Source organism: Glycine soja, chromosome 14 (genome assembly GCF_004193775.1).
Source record: "Glycine soja cultivar W05 chromosome 14, ASM419377v2, whole genome shotgun sequence".
Lineage (NCBI taxonomy): Eukaryota > Viridiplantae > Streptophyta > Magnoliopsida > Fabales > Fabaceae > Glycine > Glycine soja.
In genome coordinates this window covers 23,518,841-23,533,696 of record NC_041015.1, presented here as the reverse complement: position 1 = coordinate 23,533,696, position 14,856 = coordinate 23,518,841, and the positions used below count along the sequence as shown (strand labels likewise).

At 35.8% G+C, this 14,856-nt stretch overlaps 2 protein-coding genes across 2 annotated transcripts; both read left to right on the top strand.

Annotated features, from left to right (window-relative positions):
* The first annotated feature begins 1,112 nt into the window (after window positions 1–1,112).
* On the top strand, window positions 1,113–1,436 carry LOC114383927. Its single transcript, XM_028343627.1, has one exon. It carries the CDS (start codon window positions 1,113–1,115, stop codon window positions 1,434–1,436), a length of 324 nt encoding a protein of 107 aa, XP_028199428.1.
* An 8,009-nt stretch (window positions 1,437–9,445) lies between these two features.
* On the top strand, window positions 9,446–13,059 carry LOC114385376 (protein Mpv17). The gene is made up of 3 exons (XM_028345424.1): window positions 9,446–9,875; window positions 11,067–11,158; window positions 12,435–13,059. Exons 1-3 carry the CDS (start codon window positions 9,723–9,725, stop codon window positions 12,820–12,822), a joined length of 633 nt encoding a protein of 210 aa, XP_028201225.1. The 5' UTR covers window positions 9,446–9,722; the 3' UTR covers window positions 12,823–13,059.
* Window positions 13,060–14,856: the final 1,797 nt, after the last annotated feature.

The following is a 14,856-nucleotide window of genomic DNA, read 5'->3' as shown; positions in this document are numbered from 1 at the left end:
CGGATTGGGAGCTTCCATTTGAGCTCATGTGTGATATTCATTAAATAAATTCATATCGTATTTGCTTTGCTCCCATATTACTATTTTTACTGACCATGCAACCTTGGGGTACATGTTGAAGAAGCCTAATGCTAAACTGAGATTCATCAGGTGGACGCTTCTTCTTCAGGAGTATTGATATTGAGATCAGAGATAGGAGTGGTGCAGAAAATATGGTTGTTGATCATTTGTGTAGGATTAAGGGACATATCGATTCCCTTCCTATAAGGGATAACTTCCTTGATGAGCATTTGATGCAGTTGCACTCATCACATGTCACACCTTGGTTTGTTGATATTGTGAATTTCATTGTTGCATTTGTTGTCCCACCTCATGTATCCAGGTCTCAAATAGATAAACTTAAGAGTGATGAGAAATACTATGTGTGGGATGATCCTTGATTGTGGAGGTTTGGTAGCGACCAAGTAATTCGCGGGTGTGTGCCCGATCATCAGATTTAGTCTATTCTTCAATTTTTTCATAACACACCTACTGATGGTCATTTTGGTCCTAAGAGGACCGCTAAAAGGATATTAAAATGTGGGTTCTATTGGCCCACCATTTTTAGAGACGCTCATCATTTTTCCACCATCCGTGAGTAGTGCTAGAGAGCAGGAGGCACCATTACACATAGGCATAAGATGCCCTAACAACCCATTATTTTCTATGAGATTTTTTATGATTGGGGTATTGATTTTATGGGTCCATTTTCTGTTTCTCATGGTTTTTCATGTATCTTACTTGTTGATTATGTTTCTAGGTGGGTTGAAGCTAAGACCACTAGAACTAATGATTCTAAACTTGTTGTGGATTTTGTGAGATCTAACATTTTTAGTAGGTTTGGTGTGTCTAGAGCCATTATCAGTGACCAGGGGAGCCACTTCTGTAACAGGTCATTGGCATCCTTGCTCCAGAAGTATGAGGTTGTGGATAGAGTTGCTACAGCTTATTATCCTTGAACTAATGGGCAATCAAAGGTTTTTAATAAAGAGATCAAGCAAGTGTTGTAGAAGGTAATGCAACCCAATAGGAAGGATTGGAGCAAGCTACATGAGGATGCTCTATGAGCCCACATGACCGCTTACCGAACACCTTTGGGGATGTCTCCCTATAAGGTGGTTTTTGGTAAGGCATGTCATCTTCCAATGGAGATTGAGCATCATGTCTATTGGGTGGTGAAGGGTTGTAACATGACATTTGCTGAAGCGGGTATAGAAAGGAAGCTTCTATTGCAAGAACTTGAGGAGATATGCGTAGAAGCCTATGAGAACTCCAAGATCTACAAGGAGAAATTTAAGAGGTTTTATGATTCTAGGATTTTTAGGAAAGAGTTCCATATTGGCAAAAAAGTGCTCTTGTTTAACTCTCACCTCAAGCTTATTTCCAGTAAACTTTGATCTAGATGGAATGGACCTTTTGTTATTACTAATCTTTTTCCCATGATGCAGTTGAGATTAAAAATGAAGTTACTGGCAAAGTCTTCAAAGTGAACGGTCACCAACTCAAACTTTTTCATGAGAGCTCCTAGTGGAGGAGGAATTTGTGGTGGACCTCTCTTTGGTCTTGCCAATTTTATGTGATGATGTGCCTTGAATGGAACTTGAGGTGTTTCCTTTCCTTTTCTTTTATATGTTGTCTCTTTGTTTGCATTTCATTACATGCTCACATTGAGGACAATGTACATTTCAAGTGTGGGGGGAGGGTTTAGAAAAAATATATCTATTTTTTATTTTTTTTGTTTTTTGTTTTTACTGTTTTTGTTACTATTTCTATTTTTGTATTTTGTTTTAGTTTTTGTGTCTGTATCTGTTTTATGTGTCTATTTAGTTGTATTCTGTTTTGTCTATTTTTCTATATTTGTGATTGTATGTTGTTCTGTTTTTGTTGTTGTTGTATGTTTTCTTTCTTAGTGTATTTGTTTTGTTTTGTTGTTTTACTGTTTTTACATACATAAAAAAATAAAGATTTTGCAGTTGTCTGCTAATGTTTTTGTTTAATTTAGGTACTTTCTCATGTTTTCATAGGATTTCTAACTTGTATAAATTGTGAGAGATGCACCATTTTTTAGTTGAGAGGTTTCATGCTTGATGTGAACCAAGCCCGTGAAATTTTGGGGGCTGCACCTTCAAAACCCAAGGAAGATAAGGGTAAGACCATAGAGAAATCCACCCCTAAGACTAGTTCCCAAGAAAGGACTAGCAACATTAAATGCTTTAAATGTCTTGAGAGAGGTCACATTGCCTCTCAATGACCTACTAAGAAAACCATGATCATGAGGGGTCAAGACATTTATAGTAGTCATGAGGAGACTACTTCTTGCCCTTCCTCTAGTGGAAGTGAAGATGAAGTAAGGGGTCAAGAGTCTAGTGAGGAAGTCTACCCCCATGAAGAAGGTGACCTCTTAATGGTTAGAAGGCTCCTTGGAGGTCAATCTTATGATCTATCTCAATCCCAAAGAGAGAACATCTTTCATACAAGATGCAAAATTTTAGATAAAACCTCACTATCATTCCCCCCCCCCCCCCCCCCAAAACCTTATAAACTTCAATGGCTCAATGAGCAAGGGGAAATGATAGTTAACCAACAAGTGAAGGTACCTTTCTCCATTGGGACATATAAGGATGAAGTTAATTGTGATATAGTTCCCATGGAGGCAGGACATATTCTTTTAGGAAGGCCATGGCAATTTGATAGGAAGATCATTTACAATGGCCTAACTAATGAGATTACCCTCACCCATCTCGGCACTAAATTTGTGTTGCATCCTCAAACACCTTCGCAGGTGGCCAAAGATCAACTAACTATGAAAGATAAGAGGGATGAGGAAGAAAAACTAGAAAATCAAAAGAAAAAGAAGGATAGTAAGGCCTTGTCTTCAAAGGCCAAGGAGAAGGAAAAAGAGGAAAAAGATTCCTCCAAAAAGATTGTTAATAAGGAAAATCATTTTGCAACAAAAGGTGATATTAAAAGAGCACTCCTTCTTAAACAATTTTTCTACCTTCTCCTATCAAGGGAAACATCCCTTAGCACAGCCACAATTCCTACATTTGAGACCTTACCCCCAAAGGTCCAAGAACTCTTACATGAATTTGGTGATATATTTCCCAAAGAGATACCCCCTAGGCTACCTCCTTTAAGGGGAATAGAACACCAAATAGATCTAGTCCCAGGAGTAAGCCTTCCTAATAGGCCAGCCTATAGGACTAACCCTTAGGAGACTAAGGAGATAGAGTCTCAGGTTAAAGAATTGTTGGAGAAGGGCTGGGTCCAAGAGAGCCTAAGCCCATGTGTTGTGTCAGTGTTGTTGGTACCCAAAAAGGATGGTACATGTAGAATGTGTACAGATTGCAGGGCCATCAACAACATCACTATAAAGTATAGGCACCCCATTCCTAGACTTGATGATTTGCTTGATGAGTTGCATGGTGCCAATATCTTTTCAAAAATTGATCTTAAAAGTGGTTATCACCAAATTAGGATGAAAAGGGTGATGAATGGAAAACCGCTTTCAAGACAAAGTTTGGTTTGTATGAATGGCTAGTGATGCCTTTTGGGCTCACTAATGCACCAAGCACCTTTATGAGAATTATGCATCATGTCTTAAGGGATTTCAGAGGTAGATTTGTAGTTGTTTATTTTGATGATATTTTAGTGTACAATAGGAGCCTAGATGATCACTTAGGACATCTCAGGAAAGTTCTTTCAGTCCTTAGGAAAAACACCCTCTATGCAAATATAGAGAAGTGTACCTTTTGTGTAGATAATATAGTTTTCTTAGGTTTTGTAGTTGGAAGAAATGGGGTCCAAGTGGACCCTGAGAAAATCAAGGCCATCCAAGAATGGCCCACCCCAAAAAGTGTGGGAGATATTAAGAGCTTCCATGGGTTAGCAAGCTTCTATAGAAGGTTTGTTCCTAATTTCTCTACAATTGCATCACCTCTCAATGAGCTGGTGAAGAAGAATGTGGCATTTAACTGGGGTGAAAAACAAGAGCAAGCATTTGATTTGCTCAAACAAAAGCTTACTAAGGCACCTGTTCTAGCTCTTCCTGACTTTTCTAAAACTTTTGAGCTAGAATGTGATGCCTCTGGAGTGGTAGTTGGAGCTGTATTGTTACAAGGTGGGCACCCTATTGCTTATTTTAGTGAAAAACTTCATAGTGCCACCCTCAACTACCCCACCTATGATAAAGAGCTTTATGCCTTAATAAGAGCCCTACAAACTTGGGAACATTACCTTGTTTCCAAGGAATTTGTCATTCATAGTGATCATCAATCACTTAAGTACATTAGAGGGCAAAGCAAGTTAAACAAGAGGCATGCAAAATGGGTAGAGTACTTAGAGCAATTTCCATATGTTATCAAATAAAAAAAGGGAAAAACAAATGTGGTAGCTAATGCCCTCTCTAGGAGACACACATTGTTTTTCTCCCTAGGAGCTCAAATTTTAGGATTTGATAATATTAGGGACTTGTATGCTTTAGATGAACATTTCTCTCCCATTTATGAGAGTTGTGGAAAAAAGGCCCAAGATGGATTCTATTTGGCTGAGGGGTATTTGTTCAAAGAGGGAAAGCTTTGCATACCCCAAGGATCCATTATGAAATTACTTGTGAAAGAGAGTTGTGAGGGTGGGCTCATGGGCCACTTTGGGATAGACAAGACCCTTGTCTTACTCAAAGAAAATTTTTATTGGCCCCATATGAAGAAACATGTTCATAAGCATTGCACTAGGTGTGTGGCTTGTTTACAAGCCAAGTCTAGGGTGATGCCTCATGGGCTATACACACCCTTACCTATCCCCTCTGCACCTTGAGTAGACATTAGAATGGACTTTGTCCTTGGGCTTCCTAGAACCCAAAGAGGTGTAGACTCTATCTTTGTGGTGGTGGATAGGTTTAGCAAGATGGCACGCTTTATACCATGCCACAAGGTGGATGATGCTTCCCACATCTCCCACATCTCAAAACTATTTTTCAAGGAAGTTGTGAGACTCCATGGTTTTCCTAGAACCATTGTGTCAGATAGAGATGCTAAGTTCCTTAGCCACTTCTGGAAACCTTATGGGCTAAGCTAGGAACTAAACTTCTTTTCTCTACCACTTGTCATCCACAAACTGATGGGCAAACAGAGATAGTGAATAGGTCTTTATCCACCCTTTTAAGGGCTCTTCTGAAAGGCAACCATAAGTCTTGGGATGAGTATCTTCCTCATGTAGAATTTGCCTACAACAGGGGGGTTCATAGAACCACCAAGCATTCCCTTTTTGAGGTTGTCTATGGGTTCAATCCCCTAACACTGTTAGACCTCATTCCCCTCCCACTGGACACTTCTTTTATACATAAAGAAGGGGAATCTAGGTCAGAATTTGTAAAGAAGTTGCATGAGAGGGTTAAGAACCAAATAGAGAACCAAACAAAGGTGTATTCAACTAAAGGCAATAGAGGAAGAAAAGAGCTAGTTCCTAATGAGGGTGACTGGGTTTGGCTCCATCTTAGGAAGGATAGATTCCCTACTAACAGGAAGTCCAAGCTTAGCCCTAGAAGGGATGCACCTTTTTAGGTTTTGGAGAGGATCAATAACAATGCCTATAGGTTGGACCTCCCAGATGAGTATGGAGTCAGCACCACTTTTAACATTTCTGATTTAATTCCTTTTGCAGGTGGAGCTGATATTGAGGAGGAGGAACTAACAGATTTGAGGTCAAATCCTCTTCAAGAGGAAGGGGATGATGCAATCCTCCCTAGGAAGGGACCAGTCACTAGAGCCATAAGCAAGAGGCTCCAAGAGGATTGGGCTAGAGCTGCTGAAGAAGGCCCTAGGGTTCTCATGAACCTCAGGGTAGATTTCTAAGCCCATGGGCCAAGGTTGGGTCTAATTATCTTTGTACATATTAGACTAGGATGTCATTATATTTGGTCGTTGTATTTAGGGCTCCATAATGTAGGTAGGATACCCTAGAAATATAGGATTTTTCAACCCTTGTATTTTAGGGCACTTAGACTAGTTTTTGTATTAGGGGTAGTTTTTGTAATTTCACATTCACTAAGTAAATATTTAATGTGTGTGGTTGGAAATAAATTTAATTGAATTGGTAGAAGCCCAATCCAATTTAATTTTAGAGGTGGAGGTGAGCATTTACTTACTACACCCCATTGCCACATCATATAGTCACACTTTGTGCATGTCCTTCATGCTTTACATGCCTCATGACACATAAGCACACTTAGTGGAGAATCTTGGAATTGATCTTGGATTAGTGGGCTGAATCATAACTAAAATTCACTAATCATAATTAGTGAAATTTTGGCCCCAAAGTTTGGCTCCACAAATTCAATTTCAAATTCAAGTGAAATTTGAATTGAAATTTAAATTTCCCTCCAATTTTGTGTGACACTTAGGCTATAAATAGAGGTCAAGTGTGTGTATTTTTTTTTTAACTTTGATCATTTGAATATTAAACTTCAGATTTCAGAACTCTTTTAGAGCACAAAATTTCGTGCTCCTCTCTTCCTCTCCCTTCATTCATCTCCTTTTTCCTCCAAGCTCTTATCCATGGCCTCCTATGGTGGTGAACTTCTTCTAGACTCATCTTCTCCTTGAAGTGGCGTCTCCTCTCTCTCTTCCTTCTCCATTCCGCTGCCATTCACCTTTCAAGAAGTAAATGAATCCATTGATGAAGAAGATCCTAGGCCTACAAGCTCAAATGGAGCTTACATCATTACATGTGGTGTTTAAGTGTAAACACAAACCCATACACATTTGACAGGGTTGAGTGTTGTTTGAAAAATTTCTATCACCATGGAGCATTCTTAATTTTGACTTAACTACTTATCCACTTTGCATTTTGTGATCAAGTGCTCATGAATTGTTTGTTACCTTGAGATCATTTTTCCATTTTCTATCTCTCTCATTTTTGTGCATTGTTAGGATCCATTGAAAAATATGCATATCTTATTCATACCCTCTTTTAATTGTGGTTTTTTTTTTTGTTTAATTTATTTTTCATAGTGGTTTTTTAGTTTTGCTCACGGTAGATTCTCTAATAATGCAAATGGCAAGCTTCCAACTTCTAACGTTCCATAAACATGTCTAGTTTCAGATAAACACACACATTAGTCGCAATCACTACCATAAAACTACAATATTTTCAAGTTATAACCAGTTTCCAGAGATGAATGGAAGTATAACAGCTTATACAAGGAATTTTATTATAAATCACACAAAGCTCAAAATGCTAAGCAGTCAGTTGTGTCATAAACTAGACATGGAGATCTATTACGTAATAAAATATCTTAGCCAACAATTCAGGGTAAGACATCCATTATGGAACTTGAGAATAGAACAATTACAAGGACACAGTTTCAGCAACATGGTTTTAATTTCCAAGTGGAGTTCGAAGGCACACATACAAGCTAAGACTTGGAGTCTATCTTGAGATAAGTTAGGAGCCTCTAGATACTTTGAAAGAATAGTTCATAGGTCACTGGTTCAATACTTATGAATTTCATGTCTTACAAGTTCATAATTTTCACTTTATGCGCATTAAATCCGAGCAAAAATTATTTTTAATTTGCTTCCTTAAAAGAATTTCTAAAAAATGTAGAGATATTGAAATGGGATGGTTCCAAAACAGTTTTAGAGATAAAACTTAACTCTTTAAGAGGTTTAAAGGGCTAAAATAGATTCAAGAGGGATTGGTTATATAGCAATTGTAAAGGCAGACTGTAAACATAACAAATTTTCAATTAATACACTCCATATACAATATTCTAATACTCTAATCACATGAGTACCACTTCAAGTGGTTCAATAATGCTTTTAAATCCACTAAGAACATATTAAGGACATAGTACAAGACACGCATTTCACGCTTCTATAAGATTCTCAATCAGACTTGCAATAAACACATGGACACACAGATTTAAGGGATCAAAGTCATCACATGGCTGCAACTTCACATCAACAATATATTCAACTTCATTTCGATCATAATCCACTATACAAAAGTATTTAAACACCATTTTTCTTCAAAGGTCATTTAAATTTCATCGCCTATATAAACTTGATTCCACTCAAGCACACAACGTATCAAAGTATCAAAGCCAACAACGTGCTCTTTGAGCAATATCACTAATGACTCTTAAGTTGGGGCTCACCAATCTTGAGAGATTAATTGAAATCTCTTAACAACACCAATTAAACTTCACACTACATAATTACACACATACAAATATATTCTAAAATCCCAATTTTATTTTTTATCCTATTACTAGTCGAATGTTGACTCGATGACATCGAACCCCGAAGAATGTTGGGAGTGGAGAGTTCCTAACTCTCTCCTGTTGCTGTTTTCTATGCTATCCCTCACTCCTCCCTTATCTGAGGGTTTTGTTGGGGATCTCTGAGAAGTCTCTTGTTGTTATCCACTTGCGTAAACTCTAATCCCCAATCATCGTAATTCACTCTATAGAGAATCAAAATTGAAATGACTATGAAATTAAAGAAATACTAGTATAATATATTTTTTCAAAACCATGAAAACTATTGCATAATCAATAACTTCAATTTATAGAGGTACAAAGAGATTTAACTATAAGCATTATTTTATAACTCTTGAAAATATAATTATAAGAATGTTTTCTAAAATACGTATGTCAATGTATGCAATTGTATATGCCTGTGATTATATACAAGCTTGTCATCAACCACTGCCTATCCCTGAGGAAGAACATATGATACTTAATTAAGGCTCACTTCCTAGGTCCTAAAATCAAGATGTTAAAAGTGTCATCACATAATTTGGCTTACTAATATAGATTTTCATGAAGCATAATTGGAGTTTCAACTTTCTGTGACAAATTATACTAATTTGGAAGACTAAAAATTCTCAAGTCATTCAATAAGATTGGAGTGCTAAATTGAGAAGAAATGACAAAATAGTTAGTACAACCCCAAAATTGCTCAATATAAAGACACCAAAAAGACAAGTTTATTTTCAATCTTTTGACCGCTTGTAATCAAATGTCTGAATAATTTGCATGAAATTTTACAAAATCTCATTGGCACCTATTGTTATAAGTCACAAGTTTGTGTGTAAGTTGTTGCTCAATGGTAAAAGTAAACAATTTTTTATTTTCAATCACAGATTATGGGTGTTTCCAATCCAATCATTAGATCATTTTCATATGAACACAACAACGTGACCTTATAGCATTTCGTTATCACAATTAATTTTGAAATAAGAATTACATAAAGAAACAGTACAATTAAAAAAAAAATAAGTTGGTGCACTAGAACACACAGCCACAGAGCCCAGGCCCAGAAAGAGTAAAGTTAAAGTACATTTTTAACCCTTCCTTTCCAATGCATTTCCCATAATACCACCGACAATTGCGAAAATGTCAAACAGAACCTCCCAATTCCTCATTCTTACATCTTCATCTCACAGATCACAGAGCATTCCTTTCTCTTGTTCTTTTCATTCCTCAACGAACACAGTACCCCATAGAAACCGAAGAAAGTGCCATTCTTGTTCCACCGCCAAAAGATTCATCCTTTATCCTCTAATGCGAGACCCATTTGAATAAATCCCCAAATATAGAAAAAGGGGTTTTACATTTTTCCATGATCAATAAATAGCGGTTGTTGTTGTTGTTGTTGTTGTTGTTGTTGTTGTTGGATATGCTGAGGTTGTGGAAATGGTACCAGAATTGCTTGGCGGTTCACCCTGTTAAGACACAGGTCATCAGCTCTGGCTTGATTTGGGGTGCTGGTGACATAGCTGCTCAGGCAGTTACCCACTACACTGCCAAGAAACGTGTCACTTTTGATGCGGTATTTTATTGTGTTGTTTCCTTCAAAGATTTTGTTTTTGGGCAAATGGGTGTGTGTGTTTGTGTGTTTTGCTTGGTTTGGGGTGTGGCCTTTGGGTCAAATGATTAGAAGGGTTTGAGATTGTGTGAGGATGTGTGTGACAATTGAAGGTGGAGTGGATGAATGAGTGAGGGAAGGAAGGGATTTGTAGTTGTTTTGTGGAAGGGTTTTCCCTTTAGCTTGTTTGGGCAAATGGGTGTGTTTGTTTTGTGGTTTGTGATGGAGGTCATTGTCTTGGAGTGCGTTTTTGTGGGTGTTGGTGAATTTTCTGAATGAGATTGTGTGGTATGTAGATTGACTGAATTGCATGCTTAGGGTTGGTGTATTTGAGAGAGTAAAGAGAGTGGGAGGTTGGTTTTTAATTGAAGTTGCGTTGGGATTGATGATATTATGGAAAATGGTGGGCAAATGCGGCCACAGTTGTGTGGTTATGGAGCGCAACTGGAAACTATTGGGAGTGAGTAATAATGGAATGGAAAGATAAGTGCCAATTGCTGGTTTGGTTGTTCAATGAAGGAGAGCAGGGAACTCTCGCTGAAAGACCTGGCATTCTCTCCTTGTCTCCCCAATTTAAAGGGACCGAAGTTTGGGGGTTAGAAATGATAAGAGGAGGGGTCTTGAAGTCTTTCCATTGCCATTCCTTTTGGAAAACTCCCAAACACATTTTATACAATTTGTTGTGCCATTTCTTGTCATTGCATTGGTTTCCATCCTTCAAATTCAGAACATATCATTAGTTTTGCACTTTAACAGTAGAAAGAGGAGTAGGAAAGAAACTATGTTAATGCTTCTTGAAATCTTTGTCAAGTTTAAAATTGCAAGCAAACATATGACTCGTTTGATGACTTTTAATGGGAAATTTACTTCTTCATTTCTCCAAAATAATGATACTTGTCATGGTTCCTGTTTTCTGGTTAGGGTGAATCTGAATAGGACACTTTAGAGTTTAATATTGGCAACATTGTGGGTAAACAATATGTTGTAAATTAGCTCTTTCTTTCTGAATTTGGTAAATGTAATACCAAGTTACAAAAACATATTTTGGTGGTAATTTTAAACAATTTAGTTCACATACTATATGATGATGCTTTATTCTTAGTACACTTGTCCATCTAATTAGCTTATTTCTCGTTCAACGGCAATTTGTCTCAGGATGACACTAAAGAATTCAAGATCAACTGGAGACGGGTGTCTACGACCAGCTTGTTTGGGTTAGGATTTGTTGGCCCTGTTGGCCACTTCTGGTAAAAAACATGACCTTATTATAAATTTTTTTGCCCAGTTATTTATTGACACTGTTATTGTGTGAGGGTATCTCTGCTGATTCTCAGATCCTCATTAGTTTCCTGGACAAATTTGAAAGTTCTTCCGGATGCTTAAAAACCCAGATTGTCAATTTTGTTCTTTTTAATTTTGAATACATATTTTTATCCAAAAAACAATTGTTGTTATTATGTTTTTGCTGTCTCATTAGTGGAAGTTATATAGTTCACTAGAGATAGCATCTGGATGCTACAGTTGCGGTTGACTGCCATGTCAAATGACAACAGTTATTGGTTTCCAAGAATTGATAATAACTGCTGATGGAGAAACAGATTACTGAGTTTCAATACCAAAATACCAATGTTGCAAATCAATTTAAACAACAACGACCCTTACTAACTTGCAGTCATTTTTCTTTTACCATACAGATTCTAACCATGTATTTAAGATGAAACTTTAAATATTGATGGAATGATGGGTCTGTAATAAGTAGTAACTTCCTGGTAAATTAGGAATAATGTGATGATGAATCAGGGCCAAGAGCTTTATTTTGGGCTCTGGATGCATGAGATCTCCAACCAACTAAAAACAAAGGATTCAAACTTTGCAGGTCTACATACTTGTGTAGCATTTAGTGACTGATCAGTAGCAAGTTGTAGCCATCTCATCAGCTAAGGGATTGAATTGTTAGGGTGGGAGAATTCCCAAGTCTTATAAAAACTACTTTTATGATTTATCATATTTCTAGCTAATGTGAGACATCTAGGGAATGTTTGGTTTGAGAAAATGTTTTTTGTTTTCACTTTTACTTGTAAAAATGCCACCTTGTTTTCACTTTATTTTCTGCCTATAAAAGTATAAATGTTGGTAACAAAGAAAACATTTTATTTTTTTCTGTTTTCATTTTCTATTTTCACGGTCTTATGTCTAAAACAAGAAATAAGGTGAAAATTAGATGACATTTTGGTAATTGAAAGTGAGAACAGAAAACATTTTCTCAAACCAAATGACTTCTAAACTTTTGAAAACAGGAAACAAATGAAAACAATGATAGTAAAAACAGAAAATGAAAACAAAAAACATCTTCTTAAACCAAATGGTTCCTTAACAGTGTGAATCAGAAAAGGAAAGACTTGTACACGTGTGGTTTTGTATCTTAGTTTTTTCTCTTATGAGGGAAGAGTGACATTAACAAATGATATCTATTCTGTAATCAACTTATAAATTTTCCATTTTCTTTTGCATTAATTATTGTAGGTACGAAGGTTTGGATCGGTTTATAAGACTGAAACTCATGCTTAAACCGAATTCCTTCCGCTTTGTTGCCACTAAAGTTGCCGTTGATGGGTTTATCTTTGGACCATTGGATTTACTTGTGTTTTTCACTTATATGGGTTTTTCTGCTGGAAAGAGTGTTCCTCAAGTAAAAGAAGATGTGAAGAGAGATTTTCTCCCAGCCTTTGTTTTAGAAGGGGGCATATGGCCAATTGTTCAGGTTGCGAACTTTCGGTTTATACCTGTGAGGTATCAACTCCTTTATGTCAACTTCTTCTGCTTGTTGGATAGCTGTTTCTTGTCTTGGGTTGAGCAACAACAGGATGCTCCATGGAAACAATGGTTGAAATCATTTCTACCTATGAAGTAATAGAGCTTTGAAAATAGCTCAATTTATTTGCGGAGTTGCCAGTTGTTGGAAATTCATGTTGGAAAGCAAGCGACTAGTTTATGTTGCTTGTAAATTCCCTCTAGACTTTCAGAATTGTGTTTCTGAAAGTAATGAAATTACTTTTTCAGGATATGACTAATGATTTTCATCTTGAATACAGGTTGACACCTTTTTCCATTGAATAAATTGAAAGCTGCGCTTGCTTATTACTTTCTAGTTTTTAGTTTGTCTACATTCTAATTTTACTAATATCTATTAGTAGTTGTGTTTATCTTTCCGTTCATATTTGTTAGGAGAGGTAAAATTCATCTTATTCTCTTATTGTTAGTTGGAGAATATCTTGATGCACACAACATAAAATTAGAACTGCTTTTTTCAGTTGGGTGTAAGTTTGAGAAAGATTTATTTTGAAAAACGTATTATTTTTAACAAAATTTAGATGTATTTCTTTAAGTATTTTTGCTATGTTTTTTATTCAAAATTGAAAATTTGCCTCGATAATTTGCGTAATAAAGACTCTAATTTTAATTGAACAATAGCAGCAACACTAGTATACAAGTGTATCTAAATTTTGTTCAAGCTATCAAAATAGAATCATCCTCTTCTCTCGGATAGGGTAATCACATGTATTAGTTAGGTGTTTTCTGGTTTTCCGTGATGGCAAATAATAATGAATGAAAGTTGTGTTCAAATTATTAACATTGGGCAATGCTAGACGGAAAATATAATAATTTCATAAACGAATTTGCGTAGAAAAATATAGATAGAATCATATTTAAGTCTAACTAATACTTAAATTATGCAGAATATACAGTGATATTTTAACCATTTTCTCTCTTGGACGACTCCTGTATGGCATGTTTGGTAACACCTTAAAAATATGAAAAATAAAATGAGAAATTTTAAGGGTGTAAATTTTCACATATGTGGATGAAAGGTACAAAAGATAAAATAACTCACTATAGAGACATTAAATGCTGACACTTGTTAGAGAGAGCAGAAATATAATTGTCCTTTAAGAAAAATATAAAACTGTCCTTATTTTTCTTTGTGGTACAAGATAAATTTCATAGGGATTAAAATCAGTAATTTCAATCGAATGAGATCTTTTTTGGGTGAAGTTAAAAGGCTAAACAAAATGTTAAATATATGCAAACAGAATAATGATGGAGGCTTAACATCATCCTAGTCCATTCTCTCAAATCTCAAGAATTTCATCTGTATAATGGAACAGCCGCTCTCAAGAGTGCACTTGAACAACCATTATAGTTAACTTATGATTTATTTGACAATCTTACAACGTTTGTTTGATCAGTTAGTTGGGGATAAAAAAACTTGAGATTTTATTACCCATTTAGACAAAATACAAAACAAAATTTTCCAAATAGTCATCTTTGAAAATTATTTACACAACTAGCAAGATTTACTGTTCAATGTGTGAATTCGGGCCCTAACCCCGATTTCACACCTCCCCTAAATTTTTTAGGCTATTTCTTTGTGCACCTAGCTTTTTCCTTGTACACCCAACAATTTTTCATTTCTTCCAAAATTACCCCTGACAAACTTACGGATTCGTACGGATTGTCAATCCATACGTACATATGGATTACAGGTTTTTTTTAAAAAAATGTTTTACAAACTAATTTAAAATTGATGACTCATACAAGATTTGAACATGTGACTTTCACATTATTAACACAACATTCTAACCAACTAAGCTAATAGATCAATTATATTATAAAATAATTAATGTCACTATATATAGCATTAAAATTTCTAGTGTATGTTTAATGCACATGTAAATTTACATAATAAATTTTTTGATAATTAATTTATTTTTCTTTTTTCTAACTAATGTATTTTTGTTAAATTAAAAAATAAATTAATTTAATATTTTGTTAAAGTAAAAAAAAATAATTAACTAAGGATGATGTTAAGTCTACCAGTCAAGAGTAATTACCAAACTATCCTTTCTCACCTCCTCTATCTTCATTCTTCATTCTCCTTTCCCTC